We start from the raw sequence: 20926 nt of genomic DNA on the forward strand, positions 1-20926 counted from the left end.
GTGAATTTTAAGTGATTTTTGCAGTCTAAAAACTTGAACCATAGTTTTTCAACAAATGGGGGATGGGTTTTTTGATGGTTTTTCACAAGATAAGAATCTGGTTTCTCCATTGAGATATATATCAATCTTTGTTATGATTACCAAGAGAGCAAATCTTCTATAAACCTTTCCGTCGAGAAGGGGAGCAGATATATGGTTTCCAATCCTCGTCTTCCAATGGTTGCTTCAAGTCCTACCTTTCTTCTTTCTTTGGGTGAATAGCTTCAACAATGGCCTCGATTTCTTCCTTGGCTCGTGAAAATACATTCGGGCCTTTGACGTGACTCACTGGGGTGTTTTCATCAATGTCATCACTCATTCCGTGAGTTTCTTTATGGTGATGGTGAGAGCGCGGTGACTTTATCTTGTTCACAAGATCTTCCATCTCTTTTTTAGACTTCTCTATCCAGCTCGGCCCCTTAGCATCCTTCTCTACAGAAATATAATCCCAGTAGGGAAAAATGGAAGATTACAAACTCAGAGTCCAAGCAATGTCAAAGGATAATCCACAAAAGATAAACCTTTGATCATGGGACATGTTATTTGCTTCAAAACTGAGTCATCTTTGATACCATGAAAGTAAAGCACACATCCAATCGAAGGCATTTACCAAACTCCATGTCCCAGAACTGGACAAAATGTTACTCAAAAGAAGTAAATTAGCCACTGAGAGAGGGGTCCTATTTAAAACCAACATATGAAGAAGTATTCTCAAATTTCTACTAAGTTCTCTACCCATGTTACATCTATGGAAGATAGGTATGCTAATATCTTTCCCTAAGCCTTTGAGCACCTAAAGATCTCAACTTTGTGCTGCATTCTTATTGACATTGTTCTTTTGGAGTTCCTGTCATCAGTTATATTGTTCGAGTCATCGAGTGTGTATGTAGTAGATAAATAGCATCTCAAACCACCAAAACGCAACACAATTACTAGTTTCACATTTGAACAACTAAAACTCGAAGCCTATAACAATGTAACTTCATACCTGAGTTAGGACTTGAATCCCTGCAAGCAAAACGCAAAAACATAACCCTGTCAATTCAACCAAAGATATCTCGTCTAAAACAACATACTGACCAAAAACAAAAAACAAAACCTTAGTTCTTCACATGAATCCGATCCACCGGATTCCTTCTTAGTATGAATTGTCTGCACAAGAGCCTCAATCTCCTCCTTAGCCCTCCCAAACACATTGGGGGCTTTCACCTCACTCATTGGCGTCTTCTCATCCAAATCGGTGCGCTTCCCGTGACTCTCACCGTGAGTTTTGTGTTGACTATGTACCACTGCCTCGAACTCTTCCTTCACTCTCACAAACACATTGGGGGCTTTCACTCCCTTCTCTGCCCAACATTAAGAATTAAGAATACCATAGTGATAGTCACCCCTGAACAATACAGACACACTTGCGCTTACACAGACACACGCACAAACACATTGAGGGCATGTTCATGATCTTGTAAAGAGTGGATTTAAATTTTAAAAAATCTAGGATTTCTGAATAGAATCTAAATCCAACGGCAGTTCTCATGAAACAAAAAGTGAAAATTAAAGAAGTGAGATGAAAGTATTACCTGAAACCGAGATTGATGATGGCTCTGATTTGGGTTCAGACATTGGAGGTTTCTTGAGCTGGGGAGAAATGGTTTCTGAGAATTTCGATTTGGGTTTTCGGAACTTCGGATAAGCAGTTGGTTTGGCGAGCGGTTTCGGGGAGAATAAGAATCTATTGATTCCACGTATGCCACGGTGTCTGACTGTCTGGTCCCATTTTGATAGAGCAAGGCATTAATTTTGGAAAAATACTACTTGTACTTTCAAATTTAACTCACAACTTTAATTTTCTCTTATAAAATATTGATGTTGACATTTTTATTAGGATTCACAGAATGAAATAACTAACCATCAATTGTCATATTAGGAAGTACAAATAAGAGAATAGAAATATGAAGTACATGTACTAGAACTCTTAATCTTGTCTCAAGCAACTTGATCGATTGGTTCTGAGTGGTAAATTATAACCTTAATGATACTGGATGGTCTCATTTTGATAGGGTAACCAGAGTGTAGGGGTTTCACCTAACAAGTGGGTTCCTTTGGAGCCGTAGATATTGGTTGCTGCTAAGTTATTGTAATTTATCATTCTATTATCTTGTTTGATAAGTGTGTGACCTTAATTAGCTTGAGACCTACATGAACATCTTTTTTTTTTTTTTTTTTTTATAAAAAAAAAAATTGATTTCTAATAAATAAATTGTAAACAAGGTAAGTTCGAACTTTAACAACCAAACTCATTTGCTATTCGCAGATGATAGCTATGTGTTCTTCAAAGCCAACCAAACTTAGGCAATCAATGTAAAGGCTAAGATCTTCTTTTGGCTAGCATGTTCCAATAGTCTTCCCACCAAGGACCTTTTGCGTAAGAGGAGAGTCGACTGTGATACCAGGTGCCCCATCTGTGACAGCTCGGATGAATCGATTTCCCATCTTCTTGTGGAGTGTAATTACGATATAAATAAGAATGAAGCAGCAATGGGTCTTGGCAGTGTGATAAGGGATGAAGAGGGCAATTTTATTGCAGCGAGAAGAGCTCAGTGGAAGGGTATTTTTAGCTCCAGGGAAGCCGAAGCAGTCGCCATACGGGAAGCGCTAAGTTGGCTCAAGTCGCACAATATAGATAATGTGCAGGTGGAATCTGATTCCCTTCAAGTTGTTCAATGTCTGAAATCCAAAGGCGGAGCATCTTCTTTTCATTTAATTGTTGAGGATATTAAACACCTCTTGCATGATTTCTGTAATGTGTTTCTTTCGTTTACCAAAAGATCAGCGAACCAGGCAACCCATGTACTTGCTAGGCAGTCTAGTTCTTTGTCTGATTTCTCGGAGTGGTTCTTCAGCCCTCCGCCTATCATTTGTAATGTGTTGCTTTCGGATTTAAGTTAATGGAATGTTCTTATGGTTTTCAAAAAAAAAAAAAAAAAAAAAACAGTTAAAGTGCGACAATTTCATCACTTTTTGTAATGAATTCCTTGACACTAGACACTAGACCTCTCACTTAATGGACCAGTGAGTGGGGGAAAGGGTTTTACCTTTCGTGGGCAAAGATGTGTCTATGTGGGGTTCGGGAGGCAATAACATTTGTCTTGTGTGGGCAAGCTAAGGGCCTTAATTTGGTTATAATTGCAAACAAAGGCACAGATTTTGTCTCCATTCATAATGTAGGTTTATAGAAATTATGAAATAGCCCTAATATGAGATATCTTATTGCCCCAAACTCTAATAATGTAATGGGTTTGGATACTCGTTGCATAATATCCAAACAAGGTTAGGGGCGTTTGCATGGCTCATCATGAAAGGGTGGATATGTGCAATGGCATGCAGAGAGGCTCTCTATAGGCTAAAGTAACGTAGGGTTCGTGAAGTCCGTATCAAATCCGATTGCCTTAACTTGGTTCATGCCCGGCCTATGCAATGGTGAAACCAACCGAACCTACCTTGGTAGTATTATTTTCGATTGTCTATAGTAGTTCATTTTTAATTAGCTATTTCTTTTGAATATATTCCACGATCTAAAAACCAGTTTGCTCATGCTCTTGTTAGTGTAGCTGAGACACAAACCAAACTTATATATTAAGACGACGTCCCTCCTGATTTCTTTGATGAGACTTAATATATTGATTCGTTTGACTTTCAAAAAATATCACTACTAAATTAATAAATATTAAATTGATTTATTTTAATTACTAAATGGTTAATAAATTAAAATAAAGAAAAGAGTATTAAAAAAAATTATTGTCACCTAACTCATACAATGCAAACTCTGCCTTTATTATTAAATAGCACTACTTTATATAAGTAATTCAATGAGTATATTATTGATCAACGTGGACGTGGATAGATCTTATGTAATATACTAGTTTTTTACGCGTATTGCGCGATTGGGATAATGTCCCATGCTTTTTTTTTTTAAATAAGTACTTTAAAGTATATTAAGACAGGATTATATTGAAATTGTTCATGCATAGATAATTGAAGGTTGAATTTGCGTATTTAAATAGGTAATTCTTCTCCCAAAGATTGAGTCCCCAACCCCAAGGGCCCCCCACACTCCGACCAGACAGAGCATTGTGGGAAGTTGTAAATCACGGTGACTCAATGGTTCAGCAGACAGGGCCAAATGCTGATACGCACAAGGAATCTGCCCACTTTGGACATAATTCCCGCATTGCCGCCGCCGAGGTTCAAACCTTCGTCTCTTCTCCCAAATACTACCCACTAAACCATTAAGCTAAGCCCGTGCGGGTTAAATAGGTAATTCTAAGTTTACAAATGCAAGATAATATAGTCAAGATTGATTATAATTGTCAATAAAATAATTGTATAGGTATCGTTGAAACCAAATACGGGACATAAGGGAGAACAAATAAAAATTAGGACATAAAATATTAAATATATACTAATATTGTTTGAGGAGATTCCGACATTAGGATTTGTGGTTAAGTTCTATTAAGACTTTAATATTAGAATTAGATTAATGGTGTAGTTATAATTCTATATTAGACTTTAATATTAGAATTAGACTAACAGTGAATTAACGGAAAAGTTAAATGGATAATCATATAATTAAGGATAAATTAGAAAATTTTAAAAGAAAAAATTAAAACCTGAACAATATGAACCATTTATTTGATTTAATAATTTGGCAGTCATTTTTTCTACCCAATGTTAATAATTAAATAAATTCGCTGGTCAAATCCGCTAGTATAATCCGCTAACGTTAACCGCTAACTGCTGATTGTAAAACAAGGACATTGCGAGGTAGTTCTCACTTCAATTTGTTGTGTGATTTGAATACTCTCGTTGTCACAAAATCTCTCAAGTAGTTAATATGGTTGACTTTATTAATTATATTTTTTTAATTTTTTCATGGTATTAATAAAATACTTGGTAAATAAATAAATAAATAAATAAATAAATATATATATATATATATATATATATATATATATAGCATTATTTTGTATTATAACTTTGATATTTAATTAGAAAAATAGTGCACAAAAAAGATAATAGATAATGTAGTGAATATAATGAATTGATGAATTTGAATGTAAACATATTTACATTTGAGAAAAATAAAGACACTATAACTAATGAAAATATTTCTTTTAATTAATTTATTGATAATTAATAAAAAAAATTCACTGAATAAAGACATTGTAAGGATAATGTAGCGAATATAATCAATTAATAAATTTGAATATAAAGAATTTTTATATTGAAGAAAAATAAAGACAATATAACTAATAAAATTATTTCTCTTATTTAATTGATTGATAATGAATAATTTTTTTTTTGAATAAAGGCATTGTGGACACATAATTCTAAATTAAAGAAATGCATATGTATTATTTTTTGTTGTAACTACTAAATTATTATTTATATAATTTAATAAGGAGAAAATTACACTTTTGGTCCTATGACTATTGAGGTGTTGTTAATTTCAATCCACAACTTTAAAAACTAACAATTTAGTACCTTAACTATGCAATTTTTAACATATTTAGTCCACCTAGCCAAATTGCCGACAAAATATTACTGAAAAGATAAATTTACCCTCAAATTTCTAAAATAATAATTGAAAAGTTAAATTATTTACTTTTCCCGTGGCCATGCCAACGGAGTCCGGCAATTCCTTTCGTCGTTGAGAAAAAAGGATAAAGAAAGGGTTCACCCACCTAACAATCTAGTGTGCCTATTTACTTTCCGACTACTTTTCAACCTTTGACATAGCCCTCATCAATAGCAACTCCGACTACGAAGGCGCTGCCGGCACCAAATCGTCCCTCCTGGAGGCTTTCTGGGCACCCTCCTCTTGCTCCACTTGGGCGGCCCCCACGCCATCACCTACTTCGACATAGAAGACAACTTATGGCACCACCAACTCCTCACCCTCATTGTTCAATCTTTCTCCGTTCTCCTTGTTTTCTACCGTTACCACCGCTGCTTAACCATCTCCACCGAGATCGTCTTCTTCGTCGGAATTGTCTAGTACGCTGAACGGACCCACTCCCTTTACCTGGTATCAGTGTCCCATATGAGATGGTCAATGCTGGAAAATAATTCCAAAATGCCTGCGGATAGTTCTGTGAGGACATACTTCGCATTTCCCCCGGATTATCATGATTTTTCATCGTTTCCACTAAGGGAATTTCGTTGTCCGAGGTTAGGATTTGATAGAAATTTTCCGGTTAGTCCAGATTTGCAGGCTGAGTTCCGAGATGATATGTTTTTACATACCAGGAATCATGATTATCGTCAACACTATCGTCAAATGCAATTTCCAGTCGCTGGCGCAGATCACTGTACCCCACCGGAAGTCGTACATAAATTAATTTTAGTTATTATTTTAAAAATTTGAGGGTAAATTTGTCTTTTCAGTTATATTTTGCCGGCAAATTGGCCATGTGGATCAAATCTGTTAAAAATTGCATAGTTGTGGTACTAATTTGTTAGTTTTTAAAGTTGTGGATTGAAATTAACAACACCCAAATAGTCACAGGATCAAAAGTGTAATTTTCTCTTTAATAAGAGTAAAATAGAGTACTAATTATGCCAACTTTGATTGGGATGTGGTTCGAACCTAAGACATTTTTTTTATTGAAATCAATGAGTAAGTTAATGGTGAACTAACGGCAATTCTTAAAATTTTAACGGAATTAGTAACAGTGTGTGGGTATTTTAAGAAATTTTAGTGTAAAATTTAAATCTGATCAATTTTTTAATTAATCTGAGCCATTCATTTGATTAAAATCTGTGACCGCCATTTTTTCTACCCATTATAGGCCTAACTCTCTTGGGCTCTTATTAGTATAGTAGATAATATACTAGACATATAATAATGTATATATTATTAATAAATGAGAAAATGATCAGATAGACCATTCAACTTTACACGAAAAAGCCAGCAATTAGGCTTATGAAGTTTTAAAAATTGCAATTAATTAAACACTTCAATTTATTAAAATTGATCAAATAATTAAGTCTAATTTATCAGTAACCAACATGTTATTGAATTGATATACTGGTCATTGTTGACTACCGTTGAGGCATTGACCGCCATCGACTATTGTTGACCATCTTAAAAAATTCACCGCCACTCATGGTTGAAAATATCACTAGGCGCTCTTCAGGCGCCCATGTATTTTTTATATATATATTTTTTATTTTTTAAAAATTTGTTTAAAATTTTTAAAGTTTTTAAGACTAATAATTAAAAATTATTTAATACTTTATAGTTAATACTAAAATATTAAATATTAACCTAAAAAACATTTAAAATTTGAACAATTTAAGGTTATTTTACTCAAAACAGTATCGGGCGAAACAGGTGTTGTTTTTAATGAAATTATTTTATTTTATTTTTTTACATTCAAGCATTCTCATTTTCCTAACAAAAATTGATTAAAAATCCATACAGATGTTGTATGTTCTTCTTCAAAGATTAGAAAGTTGTTCAGAAAAATGGAAAAAGATTGGCCTGGGGATAATTAATGCAGCCTAGAATTGTATAGATATGCTGCCTAATGATTTAAAGTATGCATTATATATTATTGGGTGCATCTAGAGGGATTCTTCTTCCAATTCATTCATTCATGCATGCTTCGATTCGCTTCAACCGTTTGAATTAGCAGCCAGACCGGACACCCAAACACAGCCAAACATTAATTTAATGTATTATGTATGTAGTTGTTTCCCTGTCGTTGTACCCATCTAGGATTGAAATAGACGCATCGATCACCCATCCGCCGTTTATTTGGACCAAATGCTACGTGGCTATCATCAAAGCCGCCGCTACGTACGTACACCCAACTAGCTAGTATAACGCAAGAGCTTATGCCCTATATATGCGGCAAGCGGTCTATAACAAATAATTATGGCTGCTACAATAAATAAACTATGCCTTTGCTTTCCGCATGCAACAAAAATAATTGTCATGGTCATGCATGACTTTCCAATTGTAACAGTGATTCAATATTTGGACTAATTAAATTTGATAGTTTTAATATTAATAATTAAAATTAAAAATAAGCGATAGTCAAATGACTAAATCTGGTATTAATTACATTAAAATATCTATTTTGTACAATTAAAATTTTAAAATTATTTTTTAAGTGTAATTTATCTTTTCTAAATTATATCATGGATGTATACAAATAATATTATAGATTTATAAATAAATAAATAATTATATATATATATATATATATATATATATATAATTATATATAACAATAATACATAGGTTCATAAAAATGATATTGATGAATCATAAATTAAATATATATCATTTCCTTTTTTTTTTATTAATAAGATCAATAATTGTATAGTGAACCTACGGTAGTAGCTTTCTGAATCAATATTAATGACTATAATTACTATGCAATAACGATTTTATGAACATGTTCTAGTGATTTATATATGAGCTCATACTAGTCACTTTATGAGTTTATGCACATAGAGTAATTACTTTATGAACTTATACTTTTCCAGTAGTAATTTTATGAACATACAATAATGTCTTTCTAAATATGTAATAGTAAAAGTTGGGAAAGACTATGTGAGCCAAAATGTTCGGGAGGTATGGGTTTCAGAAGAATTCGAGAATTCAATATTGCAATGCTAGGAAAACAGGCCTGTTGTCTTGTTAACCAACCTCACTCCTTGCTTGCCAATTCAGACTTTCAAAGCCAAATATTACCCTAACAGCAACTTTTTTGAAGCTCAATTGGGATATAATCCTTCCTTATTTGGCGGAGTATCCTTGAATCACAAACAACTCTCAAAAGACATAGTAGATGGCGTGTGGGAGATGGGAAATCTATCAACGTGTGGAGCGACCCTTGGCTGCCAAACAATGATACTAGATACATAGCTTCTAGTTACACCAACTTAAACTTCTTGTTTGCTAAACAGGTTGCCCATTGTTTAGCTAGGGAAGCTTTGTCGATGTCTGACTGTATGGACTATTTTGATATTCATTTTCCTTCCATCACTCATGTGTTGAGCCTGGACCTTAATTAATACTATCTCTTTAAACTTTTCAAAAACAAAAATATGTAATAGTAATTTTATGAAATGGTCAATTTGCAATAGTGATTTTATAAACTCACGTGCATTAGCAACTCTATAAAATACAATAATGATTTTATGAACTTATACTAGTGTAATGACTTTATGAAACTACACTAATAATTTTATGTACCTGTAAATTCATTAATTATGTACCAATAAAACTATGTACAAATAATGTTCATATGAATCCAAAGAATGTTTTTAATAAAGAATCCATTGTATATATTAATAAACACGTACAATTGTTGAGAAGTAATATTCTATGATTGTACACAATTATATATATATATATATATATATATATATATATATATATAGAGAGAGAGAGAGAGAGAGAGAGAAAATTAGGTTCTGGTGCAGTTTGCAGTCCCAGGTGCGATTGTGGAGTTGAATATGAGACATTTATCTTGCTTAAATCAAGGTCCAGGATTACCAAAATTTATATATATATATAAAAACGCGGTGGCAATTTGGTAATTTTTGCATCTAAGTCAAATTTTAGGTGCGTGAGATTTTTGCTTAAGGTGTGTGGGTTTTGTGCTTAATATGCGTGAGTTTGTGCTTAAGGTACGTGAGTTTTGTGCTTAATGTGCGTGAGTTTTTGCTTACTGTGAACCATTTTAAAATCTTAGGTGCGTGGATTTTGTGCTTAATATGTTTTGTTCTGTGTTTAAGGTGCGTCCAACCGCATGGGAAACCATTCTCCGCACCTGAACCCTTCCCTATATATATATATATTTTATACGTGTTATAGCTCTGACTCCCTATTTAAAATTTCAAACCCTACCACTGATATTGCATAGTATGGCCAACTTGATTTATTAAAAGGCCATTAAATAATTAATTACTTAATTATTGTATAATGTTGTGTTGTTGTTAATTAATGATGCATGACAAATTCTTCTTTAATTTGGTGTGGTTGGCAGGCAACCTGCAGCGCAGGGCGATTTTAATGACCATTACAAGATTGGACCGACGATGAATATATTAAGCTCATTTTTTCCTTTTTCTTTTTTCAGTTGAAAAAAAACATTAAATGTCAAATTAATACGGAGTATATATTAAAACTTTGATAATGAAAGCTCTAGATTATTATGTAATAATAATAATAATAATAATAATAATAATAATAATAATAATAATAATAATAATAATAATAATATTGTTTGCATAGTTAACAAAATTGTATCCTTTTATTTTTATTAATTGAATAATAATTTTATTAAATATAAAGTATAATCACAATATTATTGCGTAGGATATAATGAATTTCTATAATAACAAAAAATAATGATGATAATGTTAATAGATTGTTCAACTCCCAGGACAAATTATTTGACACGAAATATCAACACTTGCATTATTTAATGTTTATATAACAAGTTGTACGAATTTGAAGATGTCTAATAACAACTATGTAGTCTAACCAGCTTGGTTGACATGAGTGACTGTATACTCTTATCTCTTAAGAGATGTCGAGAGTTTGAATCCTCTCTTGTATAAAAAAAAAAAAAAAAAAAATTAATCTGACCAGTACTTTGGATTAGTGTGAGTATGGTACAGACGGTGCCTCCTATAGTTAAGGCCTGCTCAGGACACAAAAAAAAAAAAAAGTTACTTTATCTTTAATTAAAACTTGTTTTAGTGAGTCCCACCAAGCATGGACCTTGGGCAAGGGCCCAACCAATTTGCCTTTGTTCAGGGTCGACACTACTCGCACAAGTAGTCCAGTTGATACTCATCGATCATATTGCGGGTGAAAGTTCAATATCGAAGTTTAATAATTACAGTGTGAGAGTTTCACCGCTACGATAGACTCTTTAATTTGTAAACACCAACCACTTATATTGTACTCCAACTTAAAAATCGCAAGTTATTATAAATTTACCTATTAATAATCTTATCCGAGTAAAGTGTGAGATTTTTGGAGTGAGGGATTTGACATATAAGGGTGAGCATATATTAAGGACGGGGTTGCTCAAAAAAGAAAAAAGAAAAAAAAAAACAAAAAACGAGGTTTTGGTTTTTAGCGGTGTTTGTTAAGTGCAGACGTCAAAACACACATGGCATTACGTAGTTTAGATTTGTTGCCGTGTTGGGCGCGTTTCGTGAACCTGACTATAGACTTTTGTACAAGTAGTTGACTTTTACAAACCCCATAAAATCTTAGTCAAAACAATAGTACTCCGTACAAATATTTATCTATACATATACACTTACATACCTATATATATGAAATAATGCAATATACATACCTCCTAGGAATCAGAGCTTACTATATTTGACCATATAAAGGCAGCACCATTGATTCTTTTTATTTTATTTTTTTTAAACAAAGGCATGTATTAATTCAGATATGAAGTTAACACATTATAAATGATAAAAGGAGGATTAGAAAGTCGCTTCACATAATCAGACATAAAAACATACTATCTAATTAACCTATGGGTCGCTCAATTCGCTGATCATTTAGCAATAACTACAAATACATGAAAAAAGTATCTCAATAGTTTTTTTTTTTTTTTTTTCTTTTTAATATCTCTAATGACTAAATGGAAATAAGAGTCACTTTCAATGACATTATTTAGGCTTTGAATCACTAGGAGAGAGTCGTTCTCAATATGGATATGATCATAACAAAGTTCCTTCATCTGTTATAGCTTTTTTAATTTGTTAGAATTTTGCATAATTGGAAGAGAGATTGACGAGAGAGAAAAAAAAAATTCAAAGTAATGTGTACAATTTTTTAGAATGAAAAAAACAAGCATAAAATAAGTGGTTATCGCATTCTTAATGGTGTCCCGCGCCATCTGGGCGCATTAGGATGGTTGCTAAATTGATTTTTTTATTTCTCTCCCTCTAATGCTAAAATGACATGTTTGGTTGACATGAATTAAATTGCAACTACGACACAAAAATGAAGTTGGTTTCAACCGGTGTAATTGGTTTAGAACTTTAGGTAACCTCCGATTATTAGTAACCATATTTTCAACTGATTTTTAGTAAAGTTCTAAACCAATAAAACCGGTTGAAACTGGAAAAATAACAAAAGAAAAATATGAAGAGAAAAATGTCCTTACTAAAAATAGAAAAAGTCATGAGAATGACTAAAAATGTCTAAAAAATAATAGTCTGGAATGGTAAATGACAAAAACGATAGAATGAGACTAAATTTAAAATTACCACCATAGACAAGGGACCTCTAGTGGAATTAACTCTATTGTTAACTATTTAAAATAATTAAGGTGCAAAATATTTTGTAATTTGAAAATTTTAAACTCATTTTTTAGTTTTATCAATTTATAAGATTGTATCACTTTCCCTTTGTTTGGGCGTGACGAGGGAAATCTATAGTCATCCAATGGTGTTTAGTGGGTAAACTCCGTTATTGTGAATAATCTACAAACCACATAAGAGAGGTAAAACATTCTACAAAGACCTTTTGTACAGGCTCATTAAAAAGATATTGGCAAAAATCAAACTCTTATTATTTTTACCCATATGATATTGTTGTTACCGATAAAGAAAATTTTTTCTTAATTATATATTTACGGCACGTTTGGTTCACGGAATGAATTTGGAGGGAATAGGAATGTTATTCCACATGGAATGGAATAGGTAAAGAATAGAATATGAATTGTATTCCGTTGTTGTTTGGTTGGCTGAAGGAATAGACTTTAGTAATTGTATTCCAGTGTTTGGTTGGTTAATGGAATAGAAATGGAATAGGTTTTAAAGACATAAATACCCTTATACATAATAATAATAATAATAATAATAACAATAATAATAATGAATATGATTATGATATACTGAATGTTATATATATATATATATATATATATATATATATATATATATATATATTTATTTATATTTGTATTTATATATATGTATATGTATGTGTGTGTGTGAGAGAGAGAGAGAATAACAATAACAATAACAATAACAATAACAATAATAATAATAATAATAATAATAATAATAATAATAATAATAATAATAATTATTATTATTATTATTATTATTATTATTATTATTATTATTATACAAATACATATTTATTTTTATATTTATTTTCTCATTTATCCCACATTGGTTGGAGAAGTAAGGAATGGAGCCTTGAGGCTCCTATAAAATGAGCCTGAAGGCTCCATAATTTCAATTGCAATGCCCATCCGCTAGGCATGCAGATGAGCAGACTACTTAATTAGGAGCCAAGGCTCCATAATTAAGGAGTCTTATACAGTTAATTATATATATATATATATATATATATATATATATATAAAATAAACTGTCACGGCCGGTGTTTTGAGAAATTACTTTTCTTTTCTTAAAATGTCAATTGCAAACGCTACAAAATGTGTGTGTGTGTGTGTGTGTGTGTATATATATATATATATATATATATATATATATATATATTTATTTATTTATTTATTTATTGAAAGATTGATGGATAAAAATTATAATTAATTAAATATATACATTTATATAATACACTATATTTATTAAATAAATATAAATATTATATAATGTGCAAAGGGTATTTTTGGTATTTGTGATATAAAAGTTATTCCCAAGGGCATGGGAATAGCTAATACCAAGGCCCCCCTAGGAATGGCTATTTCCCCTTGCGAAGGTAATAGCTCATTCCTAGGCATGCTATTCTCATGACAAAATGATCCAACCAAACGATGGAATAGATCTATTCCAAGGAATGTTATTCCATTCCTGACCTATTCCATAAACCAAACATGCCATTAAAGATTATAATAAAAAAATAGTAACCATAAAAAAAGTCACCCGAAAAAAAAGGAGCTTACAGAAAGAGACAAGGGTAAAGCTTTTATGGAAATTTTATATTTTAGGAAAATTCATACCTTAAAGAAATGTTAAAATGCTGCATTCCCTAATTTTTTAAATATTTTCTTGACACATCGTTATTTTATCGTATTAAAAATAATTTTTAAAAATACTAAAAATAAGAAAAAAAAATTTAACTTAATCAATGAATAATAAACATGTCAAATAAACTGAAAGAGTATTAATAAATTTTTGTTAACATTATAAAAAAAAAATTATATCAGTAATATCATATACTAACCAAATTGGTAGGTATGAATGGTCATATAAACTTATAAATGTCTCATACAGTGAGTACCTCATGACATGACAAAAAATAATATTATATACTATCCATATTTCTTATGACAAAAAAAAAAAAAAAAAAAAAAAAAAAGTTTGTGGAATATTCATTGTCAAAGAAAGAGACTATGAAACGAGCAAAGCTTTGTTGTGTTATTCCAAGAAAAAAGTAGTTCAAAAATTTAAAGCTTTGAACGGATCAAAGTAACCACCTCGTGCGTTTGAAACTTATAATCCCAGTCATGATTTCCCTTTTTCATTTATTTTTCGCGTTCCCATTTCAACAATTTGCCAGAAACTTCTCTGTAAAATTGTCTGTAGGGACAAGAATTCAAATAACAGTGTATTGTAATTCCCAGTCCACGTGCTGTTTTGGTACTTCAAGGTCTCCTTAGACTCGGCATTTTTTTTAATCTTATTTTGAGATATGGTTTTTATTTTTTTCCCGAAACCTACGTGTTCTGTCTTTGTATATATAGCAATGGGGGTGCAATATCAGTTGGTCATCATTTCATATCATATCATAATCATAAACATCTTTGTAGCTTCTACTGTTCAAAAAGGTGATAACTTGTGATCAAACAGTGAAAAAACAAGAAAATTTTTCAAAGCTTTGATCTTCCATTATTGCAGGTTGGTGTTGTTTCATAGTGGTTGCTATTCACCTTTTATTTCTCTGCATTTTCTTGGGTTTTTGTTGGTGAATCGATTCATTAACTTACACTAAAAATCTTGGATTTCTTTGTTCTTTCTGGGTTTATTTTTCTGCATTTTGGTGGGGTTTTAATGGTGAATTGGTTCAATAGCTTATAAAAAAAAATGTTGGATTTCTTTGTTCTTTCTGGGTTTATTTTTCTGTGATTTCTTGCTGTACTTTTTCTGCATTTTGGTGGGGTTTTAATGGTGAATTGATTCAATAGTTTATAAGAAAATTTTGTGGCTATTTCTTATTTCATTGTGAGTTGAACTTAAGATTGTGAGATGGAATTAGAGTTAAATTAGGGGCAATAATCTTGGATTAGTTCTGGGAAATCTTGTATTTACATGGAGCTTTGAATCTGCAGGTTAAAAGGCCTTGAATTCATTGAGCTATTATTGTTGAGAGATAAGAATCTTGATCTTCTTATAGGGTGGTAAGAATTGAGTTGAGAGATGACTGTAAAAGCTAGCAGCTATGAAGGGATAGATTCTAAGGCTGTTGTTGAGTCAGAGAAGATGACGAGGAAGAATTCAATTAGTGTAAGGCATTGTGAGCCTATCAAGCTGATGCTCCTAAGAAACCTTACTTTCAAGGATCTGGTTCAGGACTTCAAAAGATCGGATGCAACGAGTGGTAAACGAACCCCGCCTACCTCGCCTGCAATTACGTTCTCGTCCCCCCGCCCTGTCAGCGAGCTCGATGCTGCTGCAGTGAAGCTGCAGAAAGTGTACAAGAGTTACAGGATTAGGCGGAGCCTTGCAGATTGTGCAGTCGTGGCCGAGGAGCTATGGTATGACACAATTTCAACATCGAGGCATAAGAATTGTATGTTTATGCAACCTTAGCTTGAGCTAACTAAACTAAGATGTTTGGTCTGATTGTTTTAGGTGGAAAGCGTTGGACTTTGCAGCACTCGAGCGGAGTTCTGTTTCCTTCTTCGATGTTAAGAAACCCGAGACTGCTGTTTCTCGTTGGGCCAGGGCTCGTACACGAGTGGCTAAAGTTGGAAAGGGATTGTCCAAGGACGAGAAAGCGCAAAAATTGGCCTTACAGCATTGGCTCGAAGCTGTAAGTCTTTTGGTCAATCCGATTTCTTGTAGTTCATCAGTGTTCTTATGTAATTAATACATGCTTTTAACTTTTATCGACTTTATCCCGCTAACATGAATGCGTTTTTGTCTTGAATTGTGCTCAGATTGATCCACAACATAGGTACGGACACAATTTGCATATCTACTACGACGTGTGGTTTAAAAGTGAAAGCTCACAACCTTTCTTCTACTGGTAAGATTTACTTACGCTTTGATCTTTCTAGATTGTGAAACTAAATGAAAATTTTGTCTTAATTCTGAGATTTCTTGAAATCTGATATTATTAAATCTGCTCTATGAAGGTTGGATGTAGGAGTTGGGAAAGAAATTAATCTCGAGAAGTGCCCGAGGAGCAAGTTGCAGCGTCAACGCATTCAATATCTCGGACCAGTAAGTCTACAATGATCACACTGTGATATGAAACTGCTTTTAAGTTTTAAGCCCAGAAGTTATTTCGAAACAAAACTTTCTTTGTTTTCATTTCAACTGTTCTATCGACTTCTTGATCGATAACGAGGGTATGATCTTGCGTTGTGGTTTAATTTACATACTTAATAACAGCAGATGGCTGATCTTTGCTCTCATTGTTTTGTGTTCCAGAAAGAGCGAGAATCGTATGAAGTGATTATTGAAAACGGGAAGCTCGTGTATAAACAAAGTGGTAGCTTTGTGGAGACAATAGAGGGTTCAAAGTGGATTTTTGTCCTCAGCACGTCGAGAATGCTGTACATAGGACAGAAGAAGAAAGGCGAGTTCCAGCATTCGAGTTTTCTAGCTGGTGCAGCCATCACAGCGGCTGGAAGACTGGTTGCTCATGATGGTGTTCTCGAGGTAAATCATATACTCATCACTGATGAATATATACATTACGAATTGTACGATATTGTCAGCTTAACTGCAGATTTGCAAAGATCATTACTCATTAGTCGAGTTTCTTGCAGGCTATTTGGCCTTATAGCGGTCACTACCATCCAACCGAAGAGAACTTCCAAGAATTCATTAGCTTCCTCGAGGAACACAATATAGATCTTTCAAATGTTAAGGTAAAAACATTAAACTTTGTGTTAAGAGTAACATATGGGTTTATAAGGTCATGTGTTAGACTAGCTAATTGATTGGATTCAGTATTTTAGTGTGTTTGGCCTATGTTGTGTAACACTTTTTTGTTATTCTTTATCAGAGATGCGCGATTGATGATGACTCGTATTCATTCACGAAGGCTGATGAGGGCTCGAGTGGACAGAAAACCGAGGATCTGTCTACCACTGAAAGCACCTCTAGCACAGATGACTCAGTTGGAGATAACCAAAGTGGAAAGGCTAATAAGAAGCCACCAGCATTTAGCTTGGCTAAACATATGTCTTACAAGTGGTGTACCGGGGTCGGGCCGCGCATTGGCTGTGTCCGGGACTACCCAACCGAAGTTCAATTCCGGGCACTCGAGCAAGTTAACCTGTCGCCTCGGGTGGCTAATGGCGGGTTCATCAACTACGGTCCAATCCCGTCACCACGCCCAAGCCCCAAGGTGCGTTTATCCCCTCGCCTTGCATACATGGGGCTGCCTAGTCCTCGGACGCCAAGGACTGCCGTCGTTTAACCGGAATGGATCCACGGCTCGCTAATCTGACCTTCAACAAACAGAGAAGATCACACAGAGGAAACTAACACAAATCTTCATATCATTATATTCATTCATAAGTTTTGTCTATTATACATGTGCCATTCTCTCTTGGCTCCTTTTTCTTTGGAGCTTAGAATTCTGATTGATTCTTTGATTTCTATTTTTTCCCCTTTTGAACAAAGTTTAGTTGGTAGGTCTCTAATAAAGTAGCAAATTTGTAATTCAGTTGATACTGTTACAAGAGGTGACTTGTTGAGCCTTGTATATGTGCATCCCCTTGGTAACAATTGTAATGAAATAATTTTGTTTTGTTTTTTAGTTTTCTTTTTGGCATATATATAGCTATCTGAAATTTGTTGTTTAAAACTTACCAAGATTCGAGGTATATATTTAAGTAAAAATAAATAAAATCTGAGATGTTAAGATAAATTTACTTATTGATAATGTATATACAAATAATTTACTTAGACTGCTTATAATGGCGATACTGTTGAAATTTTAGGCGGTCAGCCATCGCCTAGTGTCTAAGCGCCATTTTTGCAACATTGGACACATGTTGCCCTTCCCGTATTAATTGACATATGGCGACCAGGTAATGGGTGAGGTGGCTGGTCATGTCATATGTTCCAGTTTCACTAATCAATGCTAATTGGACAAGTCAAATTGACACGTGTTGGCGGTTGTTGTGTCAACAATATTCATCCTTAACCCGACATAGCTACTATACAAGGCTCAAATACCTATAAGGTCATATCAAGTCGATCATAACGTATATTGTCAGTGCACGCGCCTAGCTGGCCGCAAGATGTGCGCCTCTCGCGAGGCGCATTTCTTTTTTTTTCTTTCTTAGTAGGTTCCACGGTAGAGACAAAAACTCAGTCTTTTTTGTAAGAACCTCATTTATTCTCTCTCCTCCACATCACCTTTATTTCTCAAAATCACATCAAAAATTACAATTGGGGATGCTCTAAAACTTTGAGATTTGAGACAAGACAACCTGTAACTCCATTTTAAAATACTACGTAAAATTTAGCAGACTGGCCTAGAAACACAAAGGGAATGGAAATGCAGGTTGAATACATAGAGATGCAGGCAGGGCAAGTACAGATGCAGATTGAATGATCAAATCAAAGTGACAGTGATGCAGAAAGCCCAAAGAGGAGCTAGAAAAAATGAGCTAGGGACACAAAGTTCATGTCTGACTACATAATAGGAAAATGCACCATATGCCTATACTATGAAACAGTAACCTATATATTTGTGTGTATACACAGACAGATTTAGGCTGCACCCACACTGTCTAGATTCTCATCTCCTTCAGAACTCTGCCTTTTTACTCCTTAAACGGCTAACACTTCATTTGTCTCCACCCCATATATTCCCATCTCTACATTGCTCCAACAAGAATTAATAGCAGTCTCAGAATATAGAGTTTTGATATACATATTATAAACGTATATAATTGATCATGTTGTGACATTTTATACATGCATAACCCCGTTGAAGAATTTGTGGGCTATTAAATATGATAAGATTGCCAAGACCTTGTGGTCTAATAGCATCCGTGTTGGACTCTCATATGGGAGGTTGTGAGTTCAAGTCTCAGTGGAGATGTTATTGGCTCTTTGTGTTTCAATATTTTGAGAAAGTAGTTATGAACAGATACTACATTGTAACAGAGTAGCATTCAAATATATATATGATACGATATTTATGCTAGAGTCAAACCTCCACTATTATTTCATTCTCTCGTTGAGAGGACGATGTGGGGAAAAAATGACTACCTCCACTATTATTTCATTCTCTCGTTGAGAGGACGATGTGGGGAAAAAATGACTACCTAAAAGATGTCTGCTCGGATTGATAAGGTTCAGAGAGAATTAATAGGAGTCTAAAGTGAAAATTATCCAGAGTGGAATAGGGATGACCATGGTTCGGATCAAACCCTCCCGTTCAAACCTAACCGTGCAGGATAGAAACCGAACTATAATGTAAAGGTCCCGGTTCCGGTTTAATAAAATGGGAATAATAATAATAATAATATATAAGAACAACAACAACAACAATAATAATAATAACAAGGCCGATGTCTCATCTAATAGAGGTGCCTAGCTACAATTCAGCGAAGAAATTAATCAATGTGTCTAAGGGTGGAAACCCTGGGTTACACCAAAAAGAAACGACTCTTATTAAAAAAATATAACATAAAAATGTAAGAGAACTACGTGGACTTTGATTTTATTAATATTTTCTTCTCCCAATTTTATTAATATTTTGATAAGATATGTCGTACAACGTAACTTAATCTTAGTAAAATTAAGTGCAAATCCAAAATTATTTTTATTTTTAAGTTTAAATATTTGATATAACTATTGTTTAAACTATTGTTAAAAATTTCAGAATGAAAAAAAAAAAAAAAAAAAAAAAAAGTTCAAACCATAACCGGTAGTGTTTCGATTTGTCATTTTTCAAAATTGTGAACCGCCAGTTCAGAACTGGAATCGAACTGTGTCACATCTAGAGTGAAATTGTCTACTTGTTCGGTGCTAACCTAATGGATTGGAGGGAGCGACCTATAAAAGGGTTACATGGTGCATGCTTGGTATGGTTTAGAATAAAATCGTCTATAAGAGAAAATGACTACATGATACCAATAAGAGTTTGAAGCTAAGTATGAGTTGTAGTTAACATTGGCTTGTCATGGAGTGAACAATGATTCGATTGAATAATATTTAAATTTAAATTAAATTTTCATTCATAAGTTAACTTTACAGTAAAGTATCAAAATCACTTTTTACAATTTATTTCCTCCATTAAACTTCAGAATTAGCGTAGATGGAGTCTTGAATGTTGGAGTTCAATCATTTCTTTGTATCATGTGCATCATACAATTGCCCGCAGACCATTAATCTTTGCAATATAATTCACCAACTCTATGCTCAGAGAATTTAATTTCATGCAAAGAGAGCCATTGATCATATTTCAAAAGTTTAGTATTCAATAATAATTACATAATTGTTCTCAATAATAATTACATAATAAATGTACAATCAAAGCCAATCTCGTATTCATTTGTTTTTCTGATTGATGCTTTTTGCAGTAGTTTTGCTGACATAATTATACAGCTCCATATATCCTACTATTTTTGTATTCTACTATGCTAGCTAGCTGTGGTCTATAAATCTA

General features: G+C 33.3%; 2 protein-coding genes across 4 annotated transcripts; one reads left to right on the forward strand and one right to left on the reverse strand.

The window, feature by feature from the left end:
* Positions 1-5: 5 nt before the first annotated feature.
* LOC109186805 lies at positions 6-14423 on the reverse strand. Its single transcript, XM_019336957.1, has 5 exons — positions 14412-14423; positions 1617-1729; positions 1139-1385; positions 1028-1047; positions 6-471 (listed from the first exon to the last, which is right to left on the reverse strand). Exons 2-5 carry the CDS (start codon positions 1657-1659, stop codon positions 233-235), a joined length of 549 nt encoding a protein of 182 aa, XP_019192502.1. The 5' UTR covers positions 1660-1729; positions 14412-14423; the 3' UTR covers positions 6-232.
* A 392-nt stretch (positions 14424-14815) lies between these two features.
* On the forward strand, positions 14816-18058 carry LOC109186802 (IQ domain-containing protein IQM4-like). 3 transcript variants are annotated; one of them, XM_019336953.1, is made up of 9 exons: positions 14822-14961; positions 15393-15412; positions 15443-15818; positions 15916-16096; positions 16224-16312; positions 16422-16509; positions 16720-16950; positions 17061-17162; positions 17300-18058. In XM_019336953.1, the coding sequence occupies exons 3-9, from the start codon at positions 15481-15483 to the stop codon at positions 17714-17716; spliced, it is 1446 nt and encodes a 481-aa protein (XP_019192498.1). In that variant the 5' UTR covers positions 14822-14961; positions 15393-15412; positions 15443-15480; the 3' UTR covers positions 17717-18058. The 3 variants fall into 3 exon arrangements, with proteins under 3 accessions (XP_019192497.1, XP_019192498.1, XP_019192496.1); XM_019336952.1 differs by having other exon boundaries at positions 14816-14961; positions 15393-15818; XM_019336951.1 differs by having other exon boundaries at positions 14822-14965; positions 15393-15818.
* The last annotated feature ends 2868 nt before the right edge of the window (positions 18059-20926 follow it).

This window comes from Ipomoea nil, unplaced genomic scaffold, assembly GCF_001879475.1.
Source record: "Ipomoea nil cultivar Tokyo-kokei standard unplaced genomic scaffold, Asagao_1.1 scaffold1407, whole genome shotgun sequence".
Classification (NCBI taxonomy): Eukaryota; Viridiplantae; Streptophyta; class Magnoliopsida; order Solanales; family Convolvulaceae; genus Ipomoea; species Ipomoea nil.